We start from the raw sequence: 22,527 nt of genomic DNA, 5'->3' as shown, positions 1-22,527 counted from the left end.
GAAAAAGAGTAATTTTTGTGTTCCCACTCATACCACAGGGTGTTGACTACAGACTGTATGGCTCGTCCAGCATGCCATAGCATGAAGGATAGGGTGCGCGTCATTTTTACAATGGAGACACCCCAACTCCATGGCCTGACCCTAATATTATACCAGGACAGAACTAGTCCATATTTCTATTCTTTTTTGTGACTATTTATATTTATTCATATCGTGTCAATAAACAGGAAAATAGCGGAACCTGTTTATTTTACTAGTATTGTTGTTGTAAGTAAACTAATTATTTATAAACTTCGTCTGTAGGTAGATATTTTTCAAACTTGTCTCGTTCTAAAACGTGTTTAAAATAGCTTAATTTTTCAATACTCTTCCAGTTTATAAATCAAAAATAACCATAATTTTACAGAAGGGTTTTGCGTTGTAAATTTTTTTTTCATTTTTTTTTAGGTGTATATTGATAGTTTAATTCTTAAACTTAAATTTCTTAAACTTAAATTTGCTATGCCTAGAATTACTGTATCTTCATTATTTTCTGGCTAATGATCCTGCAAAAAAAGGTCTCTGGTATAAACAAAATAGAATAACTTTTAAACTAATTAATGGATCGATCTGAAATTTTGAGGGTTTTGTTAAGAACCACATTACCCAACTTTTGGCAGAATAACAAATGCCTAGGTTGAATTTTACAATAGTTATAAACAAATAACGTTTTGCCTTATTTTGCAGTTTTTGAAGCAACAAATTAATTTTACAACTTTTAAAAATCGCCATTTTACAGCTTTTTTATGTTTTAAGAGATAATGTTTTGTAATTTCACCTCAAATATTAAGCTTTTCAATGGTAAGGAGAAAATCGAAAAATGGAATTTTTTACACTGAATTGTTAATAATTAAAAAAAGACGAAGAAATTTATGCGAAAAACATAAGTTTCCTTAATATAAACCTATAATAACTAAAAGATCACATCGCCGACGTTAACATTTAATGTTAACTTCTATACAGTGAAAGAAAGAAGATATAGACGTATTTTTTTTCTTAATATAAATTAGCTTTTATGTTTACATTATTCTACAATATTTTGAGATTTATGGCAACGCCCTCATAAAAACTGACAACATAAATTCAAACAACCGATAAATGACGCGAAACCGATTTAGTAGGAAAATCGTGTACTTAATTGTGACCGTCCCATCATGAAGAGTGTCGAAATAGTAACAAGCGGAAAATATCCCCTTTCATTTATTCCGATCTATTTCAAATTCGATTACTCCTCACTTAATGATTTCCTACTAAATTTGTAAGGGCAGCACAAAACGCTCTATCTTGTAATGACACCCTCACACAATTGAATTTCGCACGTGTTGTTCAGCCCCTCTCGACCACCTAAAAAATTGATACCCTTAACATTGCTCGGACTAGAGTTTTACAAGGGCGTATCGTTTTTTCGATTGTTGTTTACATTTCTCTAATGCGAAAGTTATTTATCATGTAGAATTACGCATGTCATATTTGTTTTGTACTATACGCGACGAAATATTTTAGAGATTAGACACATATGTTCTAATTCTGAGGGTTTAAATATACATATAGCAACTAATGTATCAAAGGTATATTTTTAAAATCAATATTGCAATAAAATATTACTATTATTGTAATACATTGGCAATCGCATGTAAAATAAAGATACGAAAACTGCAAACTAGCTTCTGCAGAATATCATGTAAGGACAGATTTTAGGAGATCGTAGCATAGGAAGCAGACAGATATTATGGCTGCGCAATCTTAGAGAGTGTTTTGAAAGAAGACGGCACGTTGAGAAGAAGAAGAAAGGAATCTAGAATTTTATACACTAAGCGTAGCAAGTCAAAGAACAAAAGGCGTTATTATTGACTTTAAAGCCTACAGCCAAAGAATGTGCTATTTGCGCTTAAAAGGGAAATCCTTTAATTACAGTTTCATCAATGCACATCCCCCAACTGATGAAAAACCAGGGGAAATAAAAAACAGTTCTTTGAAGACTTAGAACAGGCCGACAGAATGGCATTAAGATTGTATTAGGTGACATGAATGCAAGAATAGGACGAGAGCGAGTTTTGATGCTCACGATAGTAGCGATAATGGATTACAACTGATAAACTTAGCAGCAGCACTAAATATGACAATCGCTAGCACCTATTTTGAACACAAGAACATACACAAGGTAACGTGGACCTCTCCTGATAGAAGAACAATAGTCAGATTGATCACATCTTAATAGATTCAAGGCATAGAACAGACGTAATAAACTGCAGAAGTTATAGGGAGGCAAACATAGACTCAGATCATTGCCTAGTGATCTCAACATTAAGGGCTAGAATTTCAAACACCAATAAAGAAAATAAACTAGAACAACTGTAGAGAAAACCTCAACAGAGAGAAAGAATTCAGAGCATTCTATAAGAAAGTTAACATCAACACAAAAGAATTTAAGGCAACCACAAAACAATGCAGAAGTCAGAATGGCGACCTATTAACAACAATGAAAAATGTATTGAATAGATGGGTGGAATACTTTAACCAGGCACTAAATATAGAGGAGGAAGAAGAAAACCTGGAAGACCCTAACGACAGAGGAGTTACGCTTCTAAATGCAGCGTATAAAATATTATTTTATATTGACAGTACTATGTCACCGTATGGCACCATATGCAGAACAGATAGTAGGAAAATACCAGGCTGGTTTTAGAGGTGGCAAATCGACAATTCATCAGATTTCAACCCTGAAACAAATTTTAGAAAAAAACACTGGAATATGGCATAGGTACTCATCACATATTTATAGACTACAAAGCAGCCTACGACTCTGTGAATAAAAGAGAAATGTTTAAAGCAATAAAAGAGCTAGGGATACCAAAACAGTTGGTACATCTAGTAAAACTAACTCTGGAACTAACGGAAAAAGTTGAATATAGAGTACGAATTCAGGGGGGACTGTCTGAACCTTTTAAAACAAATAACGGGCTGCGCCAGGGTGACCCTCTCTCCTGTATACTGTTCAATCTGACTTTGGAAAAAGTAATACGTATGTTACAAATCACAACCATTGGTTCAATATATAATAAATCAGTGCAAACCTTTGCCTATGCTGACGATATCAATATTGTTAGGAGAACGGAAAACGCTATACGAGAGGCGTATATAGCATTAAAAAATCAGCTATGAAGCAACGAATCCTACGACTACTTGTTATAGAAAACGACATCATCGAAGCAGTGAACGAATTTGTATACCTGGGAGCGCTCCTTATCACGGAAAATAATATTACCGCAGAGATAAACCACAGAATTTGCACGGCCAACAGATGCCATATTGGGCTTAATCTCCTCCTTAAATCCACAATTATATCAAGAAATACAAAAACAAAACTCTACAAAACAATAATTCGCCCAGTTCTAACATATGGTTCACAGACCTGGACTCTAACAAAAAGTAATGAAAACATTCTAGGATGTTTCGAAAGAAAAGTACTAAGGCGAATCTATGGAGCAGTGAATGACAATGGAGTGTGGAGAAGACGATACAACTTCGACCTTTATAGAATATACCAGGAACCAGATAACGTAAAACATGTTAAGATATGACTTCTGAGGTGGATAGGGATTGTAAAGCCAGAATGATAATGATGATGAACGCTGTGAAACACTACAGAAGTTGCGATGGACCATTCAGTTGCAAACAAGTGCGTTGTTTAGCGAGATTTTAAAATGTTAGGAGTTCCCCGCGAAACCTGCCGTCTGCCGCAGAGAAGTTTACTTGACGACGCCAAACACCCAGTTGATATTGTAATGTTTTTATTAATCTAATTTATTGTTTTTATTTATTTATTAAAGGTTCTATTTATAACACTCACAAATTTATTAAAGTCTTTATTACTACTAATTTATTTTACACTTAATAATTATATAATTTATCTACATTTATAATACGTGCGTTACAATTTAAAACGTGGCGCGATCTTCAGAAACTAACTGTCCCCTAAATAAAATGTCCCATTTATATATATAAAATGCCGTTATCTAGAAGGATCGATGACCTTCTCCATTAGAACGGGATCGCGTCACTCAAGGACTGGTCTTTCGGCGAATTTACTAGAAGTCGGTCGACGGCTGAAACTGGTTTTATTTGGCCTGATTCTGGAAATTTCAAGTCGTGGGTGACTCATCACAATTCAAGTAAACAGGTCTTTCGACTGAGCGCCGAGATAACTAGAACAGAAAAGATATTAGCAATAAATATGTTTACAGTTTTGAGTCATATGACACGTCATTATTTATCGTAACAATATGTTGGTCTCGCAATCGAAATTATACCTAATAATTTTATACCGAAATTATTTATTTAAGAATTTGCTTTTTTAGTTAAATTTGGCACGGAAATCCAGCATTGTATTTAAACGGCCTGGAGCGAAAGGGTTAACCTCGTATCGAGTTCATTTTGAATTGCCCCTCAACAAACACCAAAATTGAGTTGGAGCTTTGTGATAATCGCCTTATGAATCTGGTATTCTGGTGAAATTAAATTGGTCAATTTAACCCTGCCTAAGTAGTATTCCAACTTAATAGGCTTCCCAGTGGGATCTACGATGGTCATAATAAGTCTCCTCAACAGGTTAATTAGCTGTTATTTTAAAATATATGTATCAATGTTCCAAGCAAGACACCACAACTGGCATATGCCACTTTTCAATAGATCCAGCAACGTGAGTTGTGGGTACTGTTTTATCCATTACCTCCTTCTGTTGGGTACTTCTGAAAGTTGTTTTCCACATTTAATGTATCCGAATCATATTCCATAACAAACTGTATTTATGACTTACCCCAACAGTGTCTTAGATCAACTTTCATAACAATACCTAAAAAACCCAATGCCAAAAGATGTGAAGGCTATCGAATAATAAGCCTTATGAGCCATCTCCTGAAAACGTTTTGAAAAGTACTACATAAAACAATATATAAAAAATGTGAAAAACATATAACAAACACAGAGTTCGACTTCAGGGATGCATTGGGTACTCGTCTGTTACAAGGGCAGTATTCAACAAAGTCAAAATAGCCATGTTAGTGTCAAACATCCGTAACGGATATGCACCATTAGAAGAAAAAGACTTTGACTTTCACTAAAAGCCTCAATTGAGGAGGTTGCTGTAAGAAGGATGCAGCTCTATATACGGTAATTGTTGGGAAATAAAAAAAAAATTAAAAAAAAAAATTATTTTAACCCGAAAGACATAATATCAATCGATGACAAACATATTTACTCAATACTTTAGACTATTTTCAAGTAGAAAATTTTTGAAAAAATAATAAAAAAAAATTAAAAAATAGTTGGTCCTGCATCTTTCTTGCACCAAACACTTTATTCGGTTACAACAATCAAACGACTATGGTTTGCCTACTACACAAATACGAAAAAATCTATAAAAGGAAACAGGTTGGTGTCAAAAAAATAGCATTCAGAAAAAAAAATAAAACATTAAACACACGGGCACATCCTTCATTCATCTACCTGGTCGTCATCATCCGTTCCAGATGATTCGGTTTTCTGGTTCTCTGCCACGGCTGCATCACTTGTGAGACGGGTGTAAAAAGCCAATTAGGAACGAATCGTGTGGCCAACTGCATTACATCTGCATATTTGGCTTTTTTGACAGGTATAGGATTCCAATAGACAGGAATATCAGAAGAAACTGAGAGGTCCCTGTCAAGGTTTCTCAAGATTTTGAATGAGTGAAACTCGGAAGGCCAGTAGATATACTGACTTTAATACCATCAAATGTTCATTGCTGTACTGGAAAATTCGATATTTGGAAATCTGGAATCGTTGCTTTTCTGCATCTGAGATAACTTTTTTAAAATGTCCTTCATAGTGACCACTAAAGTTCAGGATCATATTTTGTTTTACCAGAATGGAAATAAACTGTTTGGATGATTGTTTAACAAAATCAGCATATTGTTGGGGGCTAAAAACGTAGTCCTTCTTTCTTAAAAACTTCTCAATAACTCCAAAACAGCGATCACAGGAAAACTATGTCCTGGCTCAGGAAAGCGGTGCTCTATCTTGTCAATAGGCCTATTTCTCACCAGCAAATACAGAAACTGAATCATTACTGAGTTTTTGTTTTGCGTAGCAGCGTTATCGGAGAAAAGGTATAAAACTTTAGTATTTTTAGGAAGTAAATTTTCTATATAGTGGTACAAAAATGACACTACCTCGTTTGGTAACTTTCGAGTCGTAGTTTTATCACAAATATAAAAGTATGCTTGATTTGTCTTAACAAAATGGACGCAGAAGTTGTATGTCCACAACTGGCGTTTGTAGAAAGCTGCCCAGCAGGAATTCTTGGAAGTGGAAGGTTTTTTTGGAAGTTAAAAGTCAGAATCTCCACTTCGTCGCTATGCTTGCACAATGTGGTTTTCTCCTTTAGCTACTTGAAAAATTTCATTCAACTTCTTTTCCGCTGCTAAAACTTTTCGTTCATTTTCGTCGAGGGTCACATCTTTGAGTTTGTTATCTAAGACATCACATATTTTGCACGTATCTGATCGAGGCGAGCCAAACCTGTAGTTGAAGTTTTCTTTGAAGTATCGATAGTAGAAGTCATAGGGAACTTTGGGTTTATATTTAGGATTGCTAACACTTTGTGGTTCGTAAAGTTCCAAATAGAGTTGATGCATTTTCTTTACATTTAGATCTGGAGATAAATAGAATCGACGGGATTTGTTTCTACTATAATGCGATTCACGCCTAGGAAAGCTCTAGATGTGCATATTCACATTTTTAAGTGTTTCGTTAGATTTTCGGTTGGGTCCTTTCCTTTGTTACTAGGTGGTGCTGCAATATCTCTGTCACGAAAAGTTTAAGCAATGAGATTTACACGTTTCCTTGATATGCCTTGGATTGAACCAAAAGCATATCTACAAACTCGTTTGGATAGCTTACCCAGCTTTATAAAGTATTTATGGGAACAAGTGCGGTCTTGCCTTTCATTTTTTTCCGAGTTCTTTGAATAGTAGTAGTTTGAATCAACCCTCCCAAATAGGTATTTTGTAAATCTTTGTCGCCTATTTTGTTAAACTTTTGTAAGACAACTTTTCTTGTTTCTTCGTCCACATTCTGAAAACACTTGTACCTGCAGTTGCAGTTCGATCCAGTTAACCTCGGTCTCTTCTGTTTTCCCTTCCAGTTCGTATAGATTTTCCCTTCTGCAATAGCTTTTTTTTCATATATCTTTCCAGTTCTTTTCAGTTCCATATTGGTACTTTTTCTATTTTTGGTTACAGGAACAAGTGGGAGCTCTTCCGTGGGCTCCATATTGACAACAGGTTCAATGTGTTGTTTTTTTTACAGAGGTACGTTTCTTGTTTGGATGCTTCCTCCTAGCTGAAGCATCCACATGAAACCGCACGCCACGCAGTCATGATAGCGACTAATAAGTCAAAATAAATCAGCTGCCCTGCCGGCCCAGCGCCAACAGAAGATGATTTTGTATTCCACGAAAATCACCAAACATTCACAATCGTTTGGTGTAAAAAGGATGCAGGTCCGGAGCTGCACCCTTCTTGCACCAAATGAGTGAGGAGGCAGATCCATAAAGACGTATAATTCCTTTATTTATTATCTGCTCTGCATCGTTCTTATACCAGTCAATCCGCCAATTATTTTAATTATGGCATATGTTTCCACCCAAAACGGTCTAAATATTGAACTGCATCCTTCTTACAGCAAACTCCTCAATTGTGTTTGTAGTTGTAGTGCCTTATTGAAACTGGTGTGTATGTAGTTATAATGCTGTATTGCTTTATTTTACAAATTAAGAATGGATACAAAATTATGTCGATTAGGTCGATGTCAAAGTGTCATATCATAGAAATATGTAATATGAAAATAACAGTGTCTTTCACTGCTTGTTCCAGTTTGTTGATTGCCTACTCGAGCCTGCTCCAGTTGAGTATTAGAATATCATATATCTATTCCAGTGATCTTAACGTTTATCAAGTGCTTTATGAAGTTTCTCAAGCATCCCTAGCCCCCAGCATTAGAACTTTATTGAACGGTGTTGTTTTAAACATTGATCTAAAGCACAGATTTTAACTGGGACGGATATTTCCTTAAACAGTATAGTTTATTCTGAGCTAATTATTTATTTTATCTGAACAACGTGGAGAAAGATTAAAGTGACGAAATGGAGAAGACAGGTAATCGACAGGGAAGGATGTTTTGAGGCGACACAATGCTCGCGAAGGGTTGTATCGTCAGATCGTCAAAGAACCGTAAATGATAATAAAGGCAAATAATTAAGTAGGTCTAAACTGTGTGTTTTGGCGGATACCCAGTTTTGATAGAATTAGGTTATCACAATACAATAAATAAATAAACTAGGTACAATTGCAAAACAAATTCTTATTTAAGATTCCGATTTCATTTTGATTTTTTATTATTGTATAATATAGAGCTTGAAATTGTAGTTTAAGAATTTTTTCGGAAACATCTTCAAGAAAACTGGTTGGGCGAAAAATAAGTTCACGTAAAAATAACATAAAAAGTATTGGGAAATCTGCTAAAATAATAATACAAGAATATTCTAATTAATTCAATATTATTTTTGATCATTTGAATGATATTAACTTTAAAAAGGCAACATACGGCACAAAGGTAAAGAAAAAATTACTACAAAAAATTATTATTGAGCAAAATAAGCAAAGTTCGCTAGTAGTCTTATGAAAGCTAAAATTATTAAAAAGTTACAATTGACAGACGAAAACACTTCTCGGGTATACAAAGAAAATTAGTTCACCTCGTACCATTAGACTATGGATTTACTAAATTTTAGCTTATCTAAATTCGCTAAATTATATTATACACTGTAAAATTCCGAGCAATTATTGCCAGATAATAAATAAAGTACCTAGGTACCTACCTACCTATCAAACTAAATAGTGTGCATAATGTTGTTCAGTTTTAGATATAGGATATTTATTGTTGTATTACAAACATTTTGTTAAAAATACTCAAATCCATTTGATTTGTATATTTGGTGCTACCATAATTTAAAATTGAACAATACCTACAATGAAATCACATGTTCTTGTATTTAAGTAACGGTTAAACATTTCAAACTAATCCCAACTCTACATAAAATCAATTTTTAGAAAAAGGACCGAAGAGCGCTTCTTTGATTTTACCATGAAAAATGATTTTTCGCTTTTGTTCTAAATATGAGCAATCAACAATCCATAAATATCATCATAATATATCATTAATCCTCGTTATAGTGAATTGCCTATTGCATGTCAGCAATCGGCCATCCTTCAGCCAACAGCCAAGAAATCTCAACTATAATTTGACAGTTCCCTAACCTTAAAATGTTTCAAAACTTCAAAACTAACATGTGTTTACTAATGTTATGGATTTGCTATATCAATACCGAATTGTAATACTAAAATAAATCTGTTTTACAAAAATAAATCAATATACAGAATGTCGGCTTTAACTGAAGAAGAATTGTTTTGTGACGCTGAAGAAGAGTGTCAAATAATTGAAAAGGTAAACATAAAATCTGATGAAGAGTATGCAGGAGATGATTACGATGATGACTACGAAGAGGATATTGATTATAATAGTGAAGAAGAGTATTGGCAACAAAATTCCAGTCATTCTAATCAACAACAGTCATCTGGCAAAGTCAGTAATTATCAGCCAAGCGAAAATTTATTTAAAAAGTATACTAATAAAATCAATGTTGATAAGTATGAAATACATGCTCTTCCTCAACACACTACAAACTTATTAATGGAAAATCAAAAGCGTATGGAGAATGAAAGAAACCGTACAAAAGATAAACATGATAGGGCAACAGCAGAACAAGTTATGGATCCCCGAACAAGAATGATCTTATTTAAATTATTAAATAGAAATCTAATATCAGAAATAAATGGATGTATATCAACGGGTAAAGAAGCAAATGTCTATCATGCATCTTCTAAAACTGACCAAGACTATGCAATAAAAATTTACAAAACTTCCATCCTAGTGTTCAAGGATAGAGATAAATATGTTACAGGGGAGTTTAGGTTTCGTCATGGTTATTGCAAACATAATCCAAGAAAAATGGTAAGGACTTGGGCTGAAAAAGAAATGAGAAATTTGGTTCGAATGCACTCCAATGGTTTAAATGTTCCAGAACCAATTTTGTTAAGGTCACATGTGCTGGTGATGACTTTTATTGGCAAAGAAGGTAAGTTCAGATTACTGTCTTTTTAATTAATTTCATATATATTAGGATTAAAAAAGCTACTTAACTAGTACTTAAATCATATTATTCTACTCTTCGTTATTGATATTTGATGGTCTTTGCAGACATTAAATTTTTATGTTTGAGGTATTAGTCATGTTGTAACTGGCTGATTGACACATAGTCTATGCCATTAAAAAAACTATTATCCAAGGTTTCCAATCTCTCATGGATGATATAAATAAATAAATAGTTGATTTGACATATTTAATCTAACAGGCTTAATTAAATTCCATTACACATTTTAAAGTACAGTACTTACTGCCTCCACATAAGAAAGTAACTGGGATCATATAGTAGAACATAGGGAGTTGGGAGTAGTTGGAACCATCCTGTAGAAGAACTTTATCCTATTGAGATTTTAAATGTGCCTTGAAATTTTATTCCTTTATGGAATCAGAAAATTCAGTTTTGAAGTAATAAAAACGGTTTTTGTCTTGACCAATCTTCCTTTGTGTTCTTTTTTTTAAAAATCAACTTATTCAACTATCCAGACTGTAGCCAAATTAAAATTAATATTAAAGAATTTTTTATTCTGACAGAGGTCTTCTTGAATAATTGATTCTGACACTAATAAAACTTTGTATAATAAACGAGTTTTGTTTTAAGTTTGCCTTGCTTGTTCACATGAGTTGTCCAAACTGTCTTTTCATAATCCTTTTACAACAAAATCTTTTTTTAGCATGTCATTTCAGCATGTTTTTATCTTTGACATGATTACTTTTTGCCTTCATATACTTTTATAACAAGTAAATCATTGGTAACGTTTGTTAACATCATAAATTTCCTCTCGTTTGGGTTTATGCTAAGTTAATAATCGTAACTGACTTTTATGATCCTTCAGTAACTTTTTGTATGTTTCAAAAAATTTGATATTAACATAATATAGAAGCCATATCATATGCTAGTTCTGTATCAAATGCTCTCTACCAAATCAATATAGGCTTCTGATTAAACATTCACAAATTATATATTAAATAAACATATTGTAGATATAGTTTTAGACTTATGTCTGTTTAGTCTTCTGAATGAATTCTTTTTTACTATTATAAAATTATTGTTCTAGTGTCGTATTTTCCATGCATTTCCTCTTTAAATTTGTTTTAACCTAAACTGTGAAAAACTGATAGGTTTACTAATGATGCAGACTTCTTCAGTAAACTAGTAACATTATTATAGTTTACTTTTATCTATATTTTTTTTTTCAATGGGAGTTGTTCTTTCAACTTTATGCATTTAATTCACATTTGGATATCTTTATGCATCTGTTATTAATTTTGCTTACTGTCATTTAGCACATGTATTTCCATTTGAAAACACTGGATAAATAAAACATCTGCATTGATGTTTAACTAAAATATTTAGGTATCAAAGTTATACTGGTTTGTTGCACTGCCTTTAAGTTTTCTTCTTTAGTATGTGCTGTTTCTGTTGCTACAGCACAATGTAAGGTAGATTGGAATACTTTTAGCCCAGAACTTTAAAGTATAAGTATGTACTTACATATTATAATTTTTGTTATTGATTTTTCTGTAATATTGGTTGTAGGTTGGCCAGCTCCAAAACTTAAAGATGTTGAACTAAGTCAATCAAAGGCAAGAGAAATATATAGAGAAATAATAGTCATCATGTGGAAACTCTATAATAAATGCAAATTGGTCCATGCTGATTTATCAGAATTTAACATGCTCTTCCACAATGGGCAGATATTTGTAATAGATGTTTCTCAATCAGTAGAACATGACCATCCACATGCTTTGGAGTTTTTAAGAAAAGATTGTACCAATATTACAGATTACTTCAGAAAAAGAGAAGTTGCTACCTTGGGAATTAAAGAACTGTTTGATTTTATTACTGATCCAAGTATAACAGAAAACAATATGGAAGAATGTTTAGACACATTGGCTGAAAGAGCTGCTGAGAAAACAGAACTTACTTCAAATGAACAGGTAACAATCCATTTTGTTAAATATCGTTTTAAAATTTTTTGCTGCCTTAGGGGCTTTAAGACAAGTTATGCTTTATGCTATTTATTTCAAATATATGTTTATTTTTGAAGAAAAATACTAGACAGTTGTAAATATATATTCCTGGTACAGTCATTACAACTAATTCAATTCAACAGTATCTTAACTATTTTTTTTAATAATAATTTGGTACTTCCTCCTCAGAAAATTATCCCAAATCTTATAACTGAGTGGAAGTTTGCAAAATAGACAGTACATTTTTATGCGACATCTAAATATAATGATATTACTGGAAATGAATAATAAAATGATGTTAACTTAGCACATAATTTACCAACCTGTATTTCGAAGTCTAAATTATGGTCAATATGCATTGATAATGAAGATCGACGCGGTTTAACCCGGTAGACTGTTGAGTTTAATACATACGCGTAAATTATACAAACAATAATAGACCACTGCCTAACAAAACTCACCAGCGGAAATGCAAAACTTAAATAATGACTGTGTAAACAGTTCTTAGAAGACGTGACGTCGCATCATATGGCCCGCCAGTACAGGTATTCTATCAGTACAGTTCTATCTTTTCATCAGCTGGACTATGGTATCTTGCAATCCTTACATTCAGATTCTCCTTTTCTTGTTCTGAAATAATCTATTTGAATTGATATAAGGTTGAATGCTCGAATAAATGAACTTTGAAAAATAAAGGCAGATATCCAGCACAGTTCTATTAATTAAATCTTGCCCAAGTACTTTCACTCCCTAGAGCATCTTCAGGGGCATTTCGTCAATTTTGGGCTATCCAACAATTGCAGAATGTCATACACATAAAATTAAACATAATTAATAAAACTGTGCTTGATATCTGCCTTTATTTTTCAAAGTTAATCTATTTTAGATTGATTTTGTCCCCTTTTATATTTTGAAAGAATGTGTTAACAATCGCTGTGTCTAATGCTGCTGTGAATTCTAGCATATCATCCCCATGTATTATTTCCAGTTCCAAAGCCTAGTCCTAAATGAATTGCTTCATATGCATTAAAACCACCTCCTATTATGAGTCTCTCCTCCGATGGAATACATTCTCTAATTGATTGTAAAAAGCTTTTATTTCATTCTCACTCAGACTGACTTGTGGAGCATACACACACAACATTCAACACTTATTTATATTATACAAATGTTACTGATATCATTCTATCATTTGTTCTTACCACTTCTACTACATTATCTTCAACTTCTTTATCAGCAATTATATCAACTCAATTCCTGGTGTTACTTTTCTCTACTTACCACAATCATCATCATCATCATCATTTTGGCTTTACAACCCTTTGTGGGTCCTAGCCTCCCCAAGAATTTTTCTGCAGTCGTCCCTATCCATCGCCTTCCTCCGCCAAGCACGTATTTCCATATTTCTCATATCTTGGTCTATGTTATCTAGGTATCTTGTTCTGGGTCTTCCTCTTCTTCTTTGACCAATAGGTCTATCAAGGAGCGTTTTTCTAGCTGGGTCGGTTTGCTCCATCCGCATTACATGGCCTACCCACCTCAGACGTCCTATCTTTATGTGTTTTACGATATCTGGTTCCTGGTATATCCTATAGAGTTCGAAGTTGTATCGTCTTCTCCAGACACCATTTTCATTTTCCGCTCCATAGATGCGCCTTAGTATTTTTCTTTCGAAACATCCTAACATGTTTTCATTGCTTTTTGTTAAAGTCCAGGTTTCTGAACCATATGTTAGGACTGGGCGTATTATTGTTTTGTAGAGTTTTACTTTTGTATTTCTTGATATAACTGTAGATTTAAAAAGAAGATTAAGCCCAAAATAGCATCTATTAGCCGTGCAAATTCTGCGGTTTATCTCTGCGGTAGTGTCATTTTCAGTATTGACGAGCGTTCCCAGGTATACAAATTCGTTAACTGCTTCGATGACGTCATTTTCTATAACAAGTGGCCGTAGTGTTTGTGGTTGCGTACCTATTTTCATGTATTTTGTTTTGTTGGTGTTTATTATTAAACCCATTTTTGTAGCCGCTTCCTTTAATGCTACGTACGCCTCTCGTGCTGCGTTTTCCGTTCTCCCAACAATATTGATATCATCAGCATATGCTAAGATTTGCACAGATTTGTTATATATTGAACCGGTAGTTGTGATTTGTGACGTACGTATTACTTTTTCCAGAGCTAGATTGAATAGTATACAGGAGAGTGGGTCTCCCTGACGTAGCCCGTTATTTGTTTTAAAAGGTTCAGAGAGTTCCCCCTGGATTCGTACTTTGCATTCAACTTTTTCAAGGGTTAGTTTGGTTAAACTTACCACAATTTGTATCCTTTATATAGTTCTTTCGCCTGTTGTCCTTTCCACCTCTTCTCTTGAATGCCAGCAATTTATATTTTCCTGTTTTTAAGCGAATCTACCAACTCTATACTCTTACCTGTAAGACTTCCAAGATTCCAATACCCTAGCCTGTTTTTTTTTCAACCTGTAATGGTGTTCACTCTGAAAAGTATAGCCTTGTATATGTTTTACAAATTATTAGCTAAGTGAGTGGTTCTAGACTGTGAGATTGATAAATGGATGAATGGGGACGAAATAAATTTATTGTGGTGGTTTATGGCATTATACTTAAAAAATATTACAGGTAAAGATGAATATTATGAATGGTAGTATAAAAAGCTTAAGGCCAATTGTTTGGATTTATTTCATTATTACATTATAGCTGCCACTATGGTACACATTGTCAAAGGCAATACAGTAGAGGTAGAAGTACCAACGTAACGTATATTGTCTCAACTCCATATAATTTGCTCGTCGATTTTTCACTATAATGTGTCTGAATGACCTTCGATCTGCTTCGGTTATTGTACTTTTTCGTATATTTCTAGGTTTTGTGATGACCGAACCTGGAGTTTGGTATATTTTGACTATATTTCTTACACTATAGCGTGACAATTGCAACATATTCGCGATTTCCGAATTGGATTTTCCAGAATTAAAAAATCTAATAATGATTGAACAAATTTTCTCATCGATAACTTTACTTAGACCTATTGTACAAACCACAAACGGCAAAAAGCTTTACAATACTACAAAATACATTTGACATTAACTGACAATATTATTGTTTTGTCATTTTTACATAGCTACCTCTGGGTTTAACGTAATTATGAAAAAATCAATGTATGTTGACATAAGTGAATGCATAGCCAGGGTTTAGTGAATTTTTTTTATTGTTGAAAATAAATTAAAAATCATAAGGGTAATGTTTTTAATAAATAATAATAAAAATGCCATATTAATCAATATGGGAAAAACATACAGAGTATAATTTGTTTATGGTAATCCACTTAAACTGCAAATTCCATAGGTGGGCCAACTGATATGTTTTCATAGTTCTCACAGCAGCCGTAGCTCAGTGGCTATGTTACTGGCTTAACAAGCTGGAGGGCCCGGGTTCGAATCCCGGCACCGACAAAATTTTCAATTTCTAATTTAACTAATCTGTCAAGGTGCTTCGGAGGGCACGTAAAGCCGTCCCGGCTACGAAAGTAGTCGTTAAGTCATGTTAGGGGCGCTTGCGCGACTTGAAAACCCTAACACTTACTTTATAGTCCTCACATGCCATGCAAAAGCATAAAACTTGATAAAATAATATATAATGAGAAATAAATAGGTTTGAAATGTCACTAAAGTTAAAGATGTAATAGAAGTAGTCGCGCAATAAATAAATTATATCTAGGAATCCATTTGAATATCAAAGAAGAAATGGTAGTCCACAACTGAGATGCTCCGATTATTTAATTAGATAAACGGATTGATTTAGTTTAAGACCGAAAAGAATGCACTGTTTACAATTGTTTTGCTTATAAACAATATTTTATAATATTTTTCTATTTTTTAGGTAGATGAAGAAGTTTTTAAACAGGCATATATTCCAAAACGTTTAACTGAAGTCATCGACTTTGAAAGAGACATAAATCAAGCCAAAGCCGGCTTGGCTGATAATCTAGTATATAAAACATTAGTAGGCCTTAAGTCTGATCTTAGTGGTACAATACAAACTCCCGAAATACTAAATAGCAATGAAAATCAATCGGACAGTGGAGAAAATAGTGAATCGGGTTCGGATTCTGACGATTCTGATGATAAAAGTAAATTTAAGGATTGTTCGAGACCAAAACACGAAACTTTAGAAGAAAAAAAATCTAGGAAAAAGGCAGTTAAAGAGGCTCAAGCCGAGAAACGGAAGACCAAGATCAAAAAGCATATTAAAAAGAGGAAAGAGAAAGTTTCTTCTAAAAAATAATAATAGGTTTTTTTTTGTGAAAAATAATTATTTAATAAAGATATATGTCTTGTTTAATTTGTTTTTAGTTTAACCTTCGGCCGAGGCCGCCTTATATAATTACAAAATCGGGCGCGTGGCAGCAATTTGCTGCCATGTAGTTCCTTATTATTTTCGACACTTTTTAACTATTGATTAACTGTATAGTTATTTATTTTGTCAAAAAATAAAAGCTTTAATTAATTTTAATAAAAAAACTTTAATTTATTTGATCATTAAAATTTGTACATACAATATTAGATTATGAATGTTGTTTACAAGCGAATGCACTACATTTTGTACATTTCATACACGTATACGACCTAATTTTTTCACTGTAACAATTGCAGCATCTACCACATTTAGCAGGATTTTCGTCTTCTTGATGAGGAACTGGTTGCTTCAGAAACATCCTGAACAGGAACTCGGTTATATCCGGTGGACGTGTTTTTGAAAAGGTTTTTGAAAAAATGTCTTCTTTTGAGTGATTTTCCAGCAGAATGTATAACAAAAGCATTTATGCCGCCAATATTCAACACGGCCATCTTTTTGTAATTCGTAAAACACTGTATGATGTACATAATTTATCCACGGTATCAACCCCCCCTTTTGTTTGGTTGTAATCTAAAATCAACTGTGGTTTCTTAGTATCCATATCAACTTTACTTTCGTTGTGGATAGACGATAATAATATGACTAACTTACTTTTACGGGGCACATAAAAGGTAATCATATAATTATTTTGAAATCCAAATTAGCTGGATTGAACTGCTACTGATTTATGTGGAAGAAATTCTTGAGGAATTTCTCTCTTACTTTTTCTTCATCTTCCCAAGCAAAGAAACTTTGCTTGGGATAAAAATTATCGGTTATGTTTCTTCCAGTCATTTCTATGGACTTTTATTAGTCGTTTTATAAGGTCAAAGGCCGAATTTGATACGTCGTATGGGCTGCTTACCGCAATATGTCTCTAAATTGGCTGTATAAAATGTTCGAGTATCACACAGTGGATACATTTTTATCCGGTACTTAGCAAGTTTGTTGAGTATATATTGTATCCAACTACACATTAACGAAGTATTCATTTATATTTTCAGGGTTTGGAAGAGAAAATGTTTGAGCTGAGTTAGTTTTATTTCGAAGATCGTTTATTATGGACCAAGTTTCCATTGCAATATTTTTAGAGCTTTCCAGACGATTCTCATAGTACATTTTTTTAGCTGTTTTGATAAGTTTTAGATAGTTTCCTTTGTACTTGGAGATATGTTCAGTGACAAAGACATTGGTAGTAAATTTCTTGATGTACAGTAGTGAACGCATATTCTTGGCTGATATGCGGATACCTTTGGTAGTCCAGGGTTTGTGATGTTTTGACCTAATTGTAATTAAAGGAAGGTGCTTTATTGAAAATACAGACAAGCTTATCTAAAAAATCACTGAAATTATAGTCCACGTCCATAGAGGGAAAGCGCCACCCAGAAGTCAAGCACAAATTTTGGAATTTACGAAAGTTCTGAGCTGAAAAAATCCTACCTAAACGTTGGGTTTCGAGGATTGTTTGTTAAGAGTGTTAAACGTGGTATATACTGCTTCATGATCAGAGAGTCCTGCATTAATAATTGTAGAACGTACATCAAGGGGTGAGAAATCTGAGATAGTATAATCAATTATGGTAGATGTTGCTTTAGTAATTTTTGTAGGAGAATTAACGTGCATTGAGAAACCATCTGATTTGAATATATTGACCAAGAATACTTGGGTAGCACAAGCAACAGCGTAATTATTATTCAAGTCACCGCATAGAATCTTTCTGCTTTTATTGGGCAGATCGTCTAACAAATTTAACAGGTTCTGAAAAAATAGTTCAGTGGAAGAGTCAGGTGATCTATAAATACAAAGAATGTATAGATTAAGATTCTTGTTATAAACTAATGAAAACTCAAAAAAGGATTCATTCAACAAAAAGTCATCAACTAAACTAAGTTGTTATAGTATAGCTTATTTCTGGTGGTTAAATATGTGCCCACTAACCGTTTAAGGCCATATTAGAATCCAATTGTTTGGTGGTCAAATATATGTACACAATTACTTTTTAAGAAATTTATTAATAAAAACAAACAAACAACATAAAGAAAGAATCAAATTAACTATAACACTGTCACACACAGACAAACTTCAGTTAAAAAACGAAAATTTTTAATATTCTTAGAAAATTTAATATTAAACATAAGATTATTTTGGTAAATGGAAAAGACTAAAACACTCCAAACAAAAAAAAACTTTGCAAGAATTACATTCCATTTTTGAACGCTTAACTTTATTTTTTGTGCTGCAGTAGGCACATCTCCTGCACGATCCGCCTTTTACCACCTCCCACTTACTTTAGTTGCCTTCGTTATCACTATATTATTATGTGGTGTGCGTCCTCTTCTTTTTTTAGAATTAAAACCGCCAATTATCTGGTTAGCTAACTGACTGCGAAACACGAGATGAGTTAGTGGTTGGTTTATCTAAACGTTGTGACATGTTTACTGTTGTTTTATATAAAATGTATGAATTTACTATAGTACTATCTATAAGATAGTAAAAAATCTTAAGCCACCATCTACGTGACTTCCACGAGATTGAGTACGTGACGACAAGTTGGTCAAATAAATCGACACCACCCATAAATTTATTATAATCAGATATACTTTTAGGACATACAATATTGTCCTTTTTCCCATTTTATTTGTGCGTTTAACATATGCAGTATCACTACTATTGTGCATCTTTAATTCCACAATCACCGCTTTCTTACCTCTATCCTTCCGTTTCGAAACAGATATTTCCCGACATAACAGAATCATGCTTACCTAGTTTCATTCGTTTGTCCTCAACTAAAACATATTTTGGAAAATATTTTCTATTTGACTGCATTGTACTACAACCAAAAAGTTGTGACACAACGAAAAAATATTCTTCGTACAGTAGTCAAACTACAAAAGATATAATTAAATTATTTAAACAATGAATCTAAGGTATGTTGATAAACATACAATATATCTAAGGCTTTTTGTTTAAGTTGTAGCTACTTTACTTACTTTATATTTGATACCATAAAAACGGTCGTATAAGAAAGATTAACGCTTACATTGTTACACTTTGCACGGCTATATCTTGTAGAAACCTATGTACATATACAGATACAGATAATATTATCATTTACTACTCAATATCAAGCTATTGCCACCAGCTAAGCTAATTATATTTGAATCGGGCTTGCGTATAATTACCCGCAAATTTAACGATGCAAGTTTATTAATGTAAATAAGTCTGAAACTTGCGGAAAAACATATATCTATCATATGTAGCTTATACAATATTTTATAAAATGTATGTTATAGATAACATATTAAGCATTTTGTGAACTTTTTTTGTAACATCTTAATTTTTTTACCTATTTTTGAAAATAAAACCGCAAAATCTGATATGTATTTCTTATTTGACCTTTGAAATTGAGAGTAATTTTTAAAAAACACAATTTGTAAGGTCAAGTACCTTCTGTCGTTCCATGACAGAAAACTCTTTTATTGGTAATTCTCAAATAACTCGTGAGGAAAACTTATGATATTGTCTCGATATAAGACTTGCTCTAATACCTACATATTTTTCATTGAGTTTTCATATAAAATCTGCTTTGATACTTCACGTATAAAAACGTTTGAACATTTTTTTTTACGTCACATACATTGTATAATTTCATTTTATTTTTTTTCTAATTTTCAATTCAACTGGACAGTTTAGGGCAAAATGGATCTCATAGTTGTATTTGATAATTGAATAATGTTACTTTTTTGTGTTTAGTATGAACCGACTTTTAAACCCAAAGTACTAAAGAATTGGGAGGTGCCTAAATTAAATGTTGACAAACCTCGAAGAAGAAGTGGAAAAACAAAAATTATAGCTAACGACAGGGGTCATTTACTGCCAGAGATACATAAGACTAATAATAATCCTTGGGGAAATTTTGTTGGAACTTGGCGATTGCCGAAGAAGGTCGACAAGAAAACAGGTAAGATATAAATTGATATGATGGAATAGTTTTAGTGCAAATTAGTATTATACTTGATTTTAATAGTATATAAAGAAAATATAAGAAAATGAAAAAATGAAAAAGACAGAAAAGATTTGATTTCACGTACAAAGCGTCTATGTATCTGTTGATACGTATTTCGACTTAATAAGTCTCATCAGAACAGTTATTCATAGCCGTTCTTAACGTGAAAAATAATCTTCTCTGTCTTATTAGGAAGCAACAATAAAATGGCTTCGCTATGGACGCAACAGCGACATCTGATAGAAAAATCGGTAAGATAGTTTCGAAACAAATTCAGATTTCTGCTTTAATCTGGATCCTTCTAAAAATTGCATGACATAGCCAGACGTTGATAAAGATGTTAATAGAGACATGGGGAATCTAAAATTTGCATTCCACGACATGTCTCCTCAACTAGGCAGAAACCCTTAACGAATTTGTTTCTTGTACTCATACAGAGTAGATCCGAATAAAATGAAAAAGACAGAAAAGATTTGATTTCACGTACAAAGCGTCTATGTATCTGTTGATACGTATTTCGACTTAATAAGTCTCATCAGAACAGTTATTCATAGCCGTTCTTAACGTGAAAAATAATCTTCTCTGTCTTATTAGGAAGCAACAATAAAATGGCTTCGCTATGGACGCAACAGCGACATCTGATAGAAAAATCGGTAATTGTTCGTTGTTGCTTCCTAATAAGACAGAGAAGATTATTTTTCACGTTAAGAACGGCTATGAATAACTGTTCTGATGAGACTTATTAAGTCGAAATACGTATCAACAGATACATAGACGCTTTGTACGTGAAATCAAATCTTTTCTGTCTTTTTCATTTTATTCGGATCTACTCTGTATGAGTACAAGAAACAAATTCGTTAAGGGTTTCTGCCTAGTTGAGGAGACATGTCGTGGAATGCAAATTTTATATTCCCCATGTCTCTATTAACATCTTTATCAACGTCTGGCTATGCCTTGCAATTTTTAGAAGGCTCCAGATTAAAGCAGAAATCTGAATTTGTTTCTAAACTATCTTACCGAAAATATAAGAATTCATAAGTAGGTATTGTTAGATATTATATTAGATGTTTAGGTACGGTCGTAACGTTCAACCTCAAAGTATTTGTTGTTGTTTGTTTGTGTTTATATGCGGACACTAAATCCATTCGCCAATCTTACAATTATTACTCATTTTTTCATTAGTCATTGTTTCGTATACAATCTTATCCTAAATCTATTACTAGTAATGATCTCTAATATATAGTCTTTTTTTTTTTGGTAATTTGTTTCTAGTTTTTTTTTTCTATTAGATGCTTTTTAGTTATTTATATATTCAAAGTAGTTGATTATGAACTTTTCCCCTTTTTTCTATTATAAAATTATCTTCCTGATAATAGTAAATTATTATCATTAACCCTGTAACAGCGAAATTTGTTTTTATAATTTTAACAAAAAAAAAAATATTGAAATATCTATTAGAAATATAGTCCAGTGGGGTTAGATGAAAAAAAGACCTAACCTTGCTTGGCGAGCTGTCCAAATTTTATTATTTTAATATCTAGGAAGGGAAGTCAATAGCAGTGTAAATTTAAAATCGCGACTGAATCCAACTGTTGTGTTAGCCGTTGAATTTAAAAATGAAAAAAAAAACCGTTTTTGCTTAATATCTCCGCCATTTTCAACTTTCCAAAATGGTACGAACTGGAATTGTTGCAAATACGATTTCCTACAATTTTTATTTTACAAATTTTTTCGTGCGGTCGAGAGTTTCCGAGTTAAGGGGGAAAATAGTGGAATGGAGGAGTGAAGCATAATTAT

The 22,527-nt window shown here is 33.0% G+C and overlaps 2 protein-coding genes and 1 long non-coding RNA gene across 3 annotated transcripts in view; 2 read left to right on the top strand and 1 right to left on the bottom strand.

Annotated features, from left to right (window-relative positions):
- Positions 1–22,527, top strand: part of LOC140436196 (uncharacterized) — an 86,248-nt gene that overhangs the window by 50,197 nt on the left and 13,524 nt on the right. The window contains exon 2 of the mRNA XM_072524896.1: positions 20,478–20,685. Within this exon, the coding sequence (XP_072380997.1) occupies positions 20,478–20,685 (208 nt within the window). The remainder of the gene's footprint in view (positions 1–20,477; positions 20,686–22,527) is intronic.
- On the bottom strand, positions 3,924–19,801 carry LOC140432491 (uncharacterized). The gene is made up of 3 exons (XR_011949806.1): positions 19,715–19,801; positions 19,487–19,609; positions 3,924–4,244 (listed from the first exon to the last, which is right to left on the bottom strand). It is a non-coding gene; the product is annotated as an uncharacterized lncRNA (long non-coding RNA).
- RIOK1 (RIO kinase 1) lies at positions 9,354–16,670 on the top strand. Its single transcript, XM_072520404.1, has 3 exons — positions 9,354–10,273; positions 11,879–12,279; positions 16,209–16,670. The coding sequence occupies exons 1-3, from the start codon at positions 9,517–9,519 to the stop codon at positions 16,611–16,613; spliced, it is 1,563 nt and encodes a 520-aa protein (XP_072376505.1). The 5' UTR covers positions 9,354–9,516; the 3' UTR covers positions 16,614–16,670.

Source organism: Diabrotica undecimpunctata, chromosome 1, assembly GCF_040954645.1.
Source record: "Diabrotica undecimpunctata isolate CICGRU chromosome 1, icDiaUnde3, whole genome shotgun sequence".
In the NCBI taxonomy this organism is placed as follows: domain Eukaryota; kingdom Metazoa; phylum Arthropoda; class Insecta; order Coleoptera; family Chrysomelidae; genus Diabrotica; species Diabrotica undecimpunctata.
This window is presented reverse-complemented; position numbering and strand designations above follow the sequence as displayed.

Excerpts from the sequence above, each read along its gene's own strand:
- RIOK1 (XM_072520404.1), top strand. The coding sequence starts at position 9,517 with ATGTCGGCTTTAACTGAAGAAGAATTGTTTTGTGACGCTGAAGAAGAG. Across the intron at positions 10,274-11,878 it reads GACTTTTATTGGCAAAGAAG|GTTGGCCAGCTCCAAAACTT; the intron begins GTAAGTTCAGAT and ends TATTGGTTGTAG. Across the intron at positions 12,280-16,208 it reads AACTTACTTCAAATGAACAG|GTAGATGAAGAAGTTTTTAA; the intron begins GTAACAATCCAT and ends TCTATTTTTTAG.